The following is a 7,522-nucleotide window of genomic DNA, read 5'->3' as shown; positions in this document are numbered from 1 at the left end:
TCCAAGCTAACATTGCTTATCTCTTTGTCTCTGCAGTCTGTGTACTTCCCTTGGGTAGGACACTGATGATTCACTTTGCTAGGATTTATGTTATGACTATGTCCCCTTCCATGAGAGCATGTATTTCTTTTTGCCAGCTTGGTATCTGAACTCCCCTTATTCCCTTGTACAGGGAAAGAGAAACAGAGGTCTGACAATTATTCGGGCTTTTTTCCCCATCCACCCCCAACCCTCTTATAGCTTCCCCTTTAAAAAATCCATTTTTTTTTAAAACCTGTTTTTCCCCCCAGGTTAAGTGAAAATTCCTGTTTTCCTTCCTCTCAATTATTATACTCGTTTCTTCCACTGTCCTTCTGCTCTTCCACAGCCTCACACCATTTATGTGATATTACTCTCCTCCTCCACCTATCCATCTCCTGTATTTGCATAAAAAGCTTCCTCATTATTCTCTTCTCTCCCTCAATGGGAGACCAGTGCTATTAAGTGAGTAAAGGCAGGCATTAATATTCTCATGGAGACAGGTAGGTAGGCCCTGAAGTCAGGAAGACTCAGCTTCTTGAGTTCACAATTGGCCTCAAGACACTTCATAGCTGTATGACCCTGGGCAAGTCACTCAAACCTGTTTGCCTCAGATTCTTCATGTGTAAAATGAGCTAGAGAAGGAAATGACAAACTACTCCAGTATCTTTGCCAAGAAAATACCAAATGGGGTCAAGAAGAGTTGGATATGACTGAACAATATTCTAATTTTCTAGATGTAGCAACTAAGGAAAATAAAAATGACTGTGTGTGTGTGTGTGTGTATAATAAAATAGTGAATAGGTGAGAGAGACAGAATTTGAACCCAAGTCAATGCCCTAGACAATATATACACCTTTAAAAACTAGTTGCCATATATCAAAGTAAAACTGGGTGGGACAAAATCTCTCTAGTACAGGGTACCTGTGTGGTTCAAATGAGTTAATATATGTAGAGTGCCTTGCAAACTTTAAAGTGCTTGTTTAGGTATTAGTTATTATCCTTACTGGGAGTAAATTCATGAAAGACATCATAAAATGTTTTTAAGTTGATTAAAAAATTCAATTATTTTTGACAAGTGTAAACAAAGACAAATGCTTGAGAATATGATGAATTTTGTGTAGTTATGTTGCTAAAAAGAATAAAGAAAATTTGAAAAATAAAATCTGCTCAGGAACTATACTGAGAAACTTGAGAATCTTAACAGTAATGACTATTAAAAAAGATAGCTCAAGCTAGATGTTGGAAAGCAAAGCTGAATGATGAAAAATCATCTTTCATTGAATGTAATTCACTTCACTCTTTACAAACCAGAAACACACACATACATAGACACACACAGAGACACATACATAGAGTCACGTACACACACTGTTTAAGTATGCCATTTTATTTGGGGATGTATGATACATGACTGATACATGACTCACAAACATCTTAACATATTCCATGTATGATGAAAACCAAGGCCATTCTGTGAGTTTTCATATCTTGGTATTATTTCATACAATCCTCTTTTAAGATCAAGCAGGCAAAAACTAGAATCCTTTCTGAAAAATAAAATTTAAAGTAAAGGTAACACAGTCATTGGCAAATTCATTTATGCAGACTGTATCACTGATCACAGATAAAAGTCAATAAATGCCTTGGATTTAAGTTGTTACCCAAATGTCATAAAGTGATGTTCACTAACAGTAACAAGTATTTAGAGACCACAAGCCTAAAGAGGTTTTCTTTGTTTTTGTTTTTTTCATGAGTTAATAAAAAGAAACCTTTGTCTAAGGGACATAGTACAGAAATACCTGAAACTAAACCAGATCCTTAACCAAGGCACTAAAAGCATGTCAATTTATACAAAGAAATGTAAACAATCCACCAACAAGTCCCCCCAGTGGAACTTGCTGTAAAGTGCACAAAGGCATGGCTGTTGGGACCAGGGCTTAGAGACTGTGCAAAAGAAAGCAGGAGGTCACATCTCCAATATACTTTTGATGAACAATCAACTCACAGAACTCTCCCTTTGAAATAAGGCTTCTGATAACATTATTTTAGGATGACTCCAATTTCTAACTGACCTAACTGTAAGGCATTCTAAGTGGGGTACTATTTTTGCATTCTAAATTTTACTAACAAATATATAAAATTTGATAGGAAGCCTTTAAAAGGAGGGTTTTCTTACACATCCCTCTCCCCTTTACAATTCACAAATGCTCATCCTTTACCATGTACTTTTAAGGAATATTCAAATGAATGAGGTATTCTGTCTTGTGTCTTTACTGATAATCCAATCAGGTCAGGAAAAAGGATTTTTAATTAGTAACTTTTCCTGTGAGTCTTGGGGAAAATCATGTTCCATGCCCTGTATAAAACATGCTGACTTTTATTTATTTAAAATTTCACAGAATGACAATTTTAAAATTGAATATTATGACAACTAAATTATATAATAATTTTCAAGGCTGTCTACAGATTTAAGAGATTATTACCTCTGAATTGTAATGCAGCCAGGAGAGAAGCAGCTCTGTTTCTAGAACACCAAGGTGAAGGACTATGGAAGATGTAAGGATCGAATACATATGGATGCATCTTTGCCATTTTCATATTAACTTTTCTGAGTCATTCCAAAAGCAATGGAATATGACAAATAAGTATCAATTGCTTTAACATTTTTGAAAAATGTACTTAAAAACTTTTTTAAAACATAAAAAACGTAGAGAAAACAATTTCTTTTCTCTAGTTTAGAGGGCAAACTGGAATGCTCCTTTCTCCAGGCAAAAACTGTTTATTTCATCTTCTCTCCACCAACCCTTCCCCAATGCCTTGTAAAAACTGTTTTTCCCTCATGTGGGTGTCTGTAACTTCTGATTATGAATTCTAGGTTTTGTGAGTTATTTTTTTTAAAGGCTTATAGTTTATCTTAAAAATATCTTCTGTGGAAAAAAAGTGTTTGTCTTTGCAAGGTTCAGAATTGAAAAAGCATCAGATTAGATGGAAAATGTTCCTCAGACAGGGAGCTACATAGCTTTGGACGGCAGTTATGATTTCAGCTTACAAAAACTGTATTATAAACACCTTCAGGACAGAAAGTATAGCTTTTTCCTTCCTCTGTACAACAGAGCAATCCCAATAGTCAAAACTCTTTCCGAGTTTCTAAATATAGCCAAAGGAAGTCTGAGATAACCCTAAATTAGAAACCACTTTCATAAGGGAAAAAGGTTAACTTCCCTTCAACCCGCAAATAAAACAAAACAAACAAAAAAACCCAAACCAAATCCATGAAGTTAAACAGATGGCTTCCAGCACATGTGTGTAATAACTAATTAGTAGTTATGTGTAGGGAATTAATAGCAGCTGTCGTGGGGGAAGAGGTGATAGTTCAATATGGGCTAGTTTTTCTACAGGAGGCACAGTTGATATACTTGTGTGAATTTTTTTGTTGCTGCTTTCTAACAAAATTAATTTTCCATCAATGTTCTGACGGGTACTTCTGCAAGAATTTGCTATCTCTGGGGGCGGCCAGGTAGCACAGCGAGTAAGAGCACCGGCTCCAGTGTTGAGAAGACCTGGAGATCGAATCCCGGGCTCAGACACTTAGCACCCACCCAGAAACACCTGGCCATGTAACCTTGAGCAAGTTACTTAACCCCAATTGCTTAGGGGCGGCCAGGTGGCTCAGCGAGTAAGAGCACCGGCTCCAGTGTCGGGATGACCTGGATCAAACCCGGGCTCAGATACTCAGCACCACACCCAGAAATAACTGGCCGTGTAACCTTGAGCAAGTTACTTAACCCCGATTGCTTTAAAAAAAAAAAAAAAAGAATTTGCTATCTCAGTAAACCATACTTACTATGTGTTTAGCCCTTTCATGGCAGGACAATGTTAAAACTTGGAGTAGAAACCACTGTCCAGCACAAAAAGTTTGAACTAAGTGTAGTTTGAATTGTCAGGGATTTGATGGGAAATTGTTTCTAATTTTGCCTATTATCCATAATTGCCTTTGTTTAAGGCTTTTTTTTTTTTTGAAAGGGCTAACCTCAGATTTTTATGCACAGAGAGGAAAGACAGCCTTCCCTTTCTGTAGGACAAGGACAAAATCCAGTGAACAAAGAACACAATGCAGTGGATAATGTTGGGAGTTGTTTAAAAACTGAAACAGAGTTGTGAGATGTGCTAAATCAATGACTTTAACTGCTTCATAGTTTTATCCCTGTGTCCACCACCTCCATATTATGGAAGAGGAGCCAGATGCTAAGAGGAAGACACTACAGAGTTTTTCTTGCCTCATAAAGAGACTTAAAGTTTATGTTGCTGTTTCCTTGGACTTCCACTGGCGGCAATATTTATTTAGCTGAGTAAATCAAGGGCAAGTCTAAATGCTGCTATTGAAAGAGGTGGTCTGAGACAAAAAGAAGTTAAGCTGTGGAAAAGTTCCATGGCACAAGGTCAAAAATGTAGTCTGAATTGTTAGGGATATGATGGGAAATTCTTTTGTTATGCAATTTGGTTATTACTAATAACTGCCTTTGTTAAGACTCTTTTTATTTTTAAGGATAAACTAAGATTTTTATTCAAAGAGAGGAACACTGTCTTCCCTTTTCTGTATGTTTTCAGAAATAATTGAGAATCCATAGTTTGTTAATTTTAGACTGCTTTTATTTTGGTGGGGGGGGGAGGAAGAAAAAGGTATTAGTATCTGTTTCTTTTTCATCTAGACCTCCCTTATGGGCAAAAAGGTACCAAATACCAATATAATGAAGGAAAACTGGCACTGATCATATAATAATAACAACAAAATGAAGCAAAATTTCTAATTGCAAAATTAAATTAAGATTTAGAGTTGGCAAAATTTCTGTTTACTCAAAGACCTGGTTCCCTCTATGGGCAAAAGGACACACAAGGTTTTTCACTCTGTAGGTCACCAAAAAACAAATATTAGCCTCTTACAAATTACTACGTTCTTTGTGTTGATCAGATGTCAAATCTTTTGACTAATTTCAGGGGGACAGGAAGTTTCATTAAGGGGCCCAGAGAAAGCTGGAATGAGGGCAGTTTTTGGGAAAAGGATGGTCAAGGAACTGTGGAGGAAAAGGTAAAAAAGAGACAATTCACATGAATAAGTGAGGTGACCTACCTCTACTCTTCAGTGAAGAGACCTGATTTGTGTTAGGGGTTACAAGTCACAGATCTATCTCCTCTGGCTACACAGTTTGGCTGGATGATAGGATTGGAGTTTACAAATCCATTGTGTACCTTGCCTATTAACAGCCTAATGATTGTTTAATAATCCAGCAAGAATTATTTCACCACTGCACCTCCTTGATGAAACAATATTATAATTACATTCTAGATTAAAAACTATTTTCATATAGAGCAACGTGGTGTTTTTTTCCTTTTCACAAAATCAAGTGCAAAATGTCTTTAAGAAAGAATGATGGTAGTAAGAAAGATCTGAAATTGTCATGCAAAAAAATCTTCTCAGTTTACAAAGGCTGTATGTAGAACGTTTTAAAAATCCTTCGAGTTTCTGGCCTGTGAATCCTATATTCTCAGTCTTTTTTCTTGTCAGCTACACTTGGTCGTTTCCATAAGAACCGGTAACATGCAAGTTCAATGACTTCGAGTCCACCAAATATTTTCTCTTGTAGCACAAAAAAGACAATTGTGATAAAAAAATACCACCGAACAATGCTGTAGAAATAAAGGAGAGTAATCATAGCAGGGGTGAAGCAGGTCCAATAGAGGATGGACATCCATTTGATTATTAGTACCCTGAACTCTGATTTACAAGGTGGAATCACACTCTTCCCTGTGAATTCAAAATTCTTCGGTCCCTCATAGAACATTCGGAGTCGCTCCTCTTTCTCTTGCCATCGTTTGTGGCACCAGACCTGAAGTTCCTGCTTGGAGTCTGGCAGGCTTTCTAGTGCATACCTGCTGATGTGAAAATGGATCTCCTTCGGGAAGTTTCCATTTAAGAGGTGCTTCTCTGTCTGAGGAATGTTGTGAGGGTATGCCACAGTGATGTCATGGATGGCATCAAGATTCTTACCTAGGTTTGAAGAAAAGAATCAAAGATAAAGAAATGGTCAATTTTTCTATTAATGTTGATTAAATTGCATGGCAAACCTGAAAACATTAAAAACTGAAAAAATTAACAAAGAAAGAGAAATACAGGCAATAAATAATATTAGTCCTTGGCCGTTAGATCAATATTTACTAGTTATTTTTCTTCTTACTGATCATTATACAAATTGGGATGGGAGGAGTGGGATGGGAGGAAATAATATTTCATTTATCTAAAAATGAAACTGAACTATGGAAATAGCAATCCCATTCTAAAACTAAATGGTAAAAAGGATAACATAAAATTGAAATTAGACATCAAAAAACACAAGAAAACATAACTATCCCTTCTTCCAGAAGGTGACTGATTTACTCTTATGGTACACAATATTTTAAAATCCTTAACTCACCTGCCTTTATTTAACTAAATATTATTATGCCAACTACCAGGAAGAAAAAAACATAAAGCTCAACATGATTATACACACAAAAACTTTATAATGAGCTATTTTCATGGATTAGATAAAATTTCCTTAAGATGCTGAACAAAGTTAGCCATAGCCATCCCTGTCAATATTATGTTTGGTAGAACTGCAATATAATTCCAAGGATATGAATGTTACTGCTGGTAAATTCTTTAAAGGCTCTTTAATTTCATTAGGTATTCCCATTTCCCATATCTGATTATAGATCAAAGCAAAGAAAGCATGGCAAAACCTTGCCAGGACTTGTACTCTCCTAGTATAGCTTTCCAAAACTCAATTCCAGGAGGCTACCATGAGGTCCTGAAGTAAAATTTTAACAGAAGATTGATGATGAAGAAATTAGTAAAATCCAATGTAAAAAAGTCTTCTTTCTAGAATATAGTTATATATGAAAACTTCATAGATGTAGAGCCCACAGGGAACATGCCATTCAGTCCCACTTTCTGTTTTATAGATAAGAAAACTAATGCCCAGAGGTGGCATGAGCCATGGAGTGAAGCCACGACTCTAATACCAGGACTCTTTTGTGCTCTACCACAAACTCATACAGGCCTCTTGTTAGACTTCTGGGTGTATCATGAAGACAATGATCACATATTTCAACTCACCAAAGGCTATTCTCCCTTAACAGAAAGGTGAATTTGGTTAGCAAAGTTTATAAATAAAGGGAAGGAGCAAAAAGCAACAGGATCTGAAATAAGGATTTATGAGGTGTGTTAGGTGGATGATGCAGCAAAAGAGACTAAAAAGGGGGCAAACAGGTAAGGAGGAAAATCAGGAGACAGCAATGCCATGAAAACCAAGCTAGGAGAGAGTATTCTAGAGAGGGTGTGGTCAAGAGTTTCACATCTGTAGGGAGAGGTCAAGAAGCATGAGGAATGAGAAAAAAAACCTATCACATTTGGCAAATTATCAAGGGTAACTTTGGAGAAATTGGTTTTATTTGACAGTTTTGG

At 36.4% G+C, this 7,522-nt stretch overlaps 1 protein-coding gene across 2 annotated transcripts in view; it reads right to left on the bottom strand.

Moving 5' to 3' along the window:
* Nucleotides 1–1,392: 1,392 nt before the first annotated feature.
* The window catches only part of LCLAT1 (lysocardiolipin acyltransferase 1), a 156,627-nt gene continuing 150,497 nt past the window's right edge, over nt 1,393–7,522 (bottom strand). For both annotated transcript variants that reach the window (XM_069072141.1, XM_069072140.1), the window contains one exon: nt 1,393–6,067. In XM_069072141.1, coding sequence (XP_068928242.1) covers nt 5,565–6,067 — 503 coding nt within the window. In that variant the 3' untranslated portion in view covers nt 1,393–5,564. The remainder of the gene's footprint in view (nt 6,068–7,522) is intronic.

Source organism: Petaurus breviceps, unplaced genomic scaffold (assembly GCF_028583685.1).
Source record: "Petaurus breviceps papuanus isolate PSGF00001 unplaced genomic scaffold, PetGlider_PUasm1.0 90845, whole genome shotgun sequence".
NCBI lineage: Eukaryota > Metazoa > Chordata > Mammalia > Diprotodontia > Petauridae > Petaurus > Petaurus breviceps.
The sequence above is the reverse complement of the archived record's forward strand: the minus strand, read 5'-3'. Positions and strand labels throughout refer to the sequence as shown.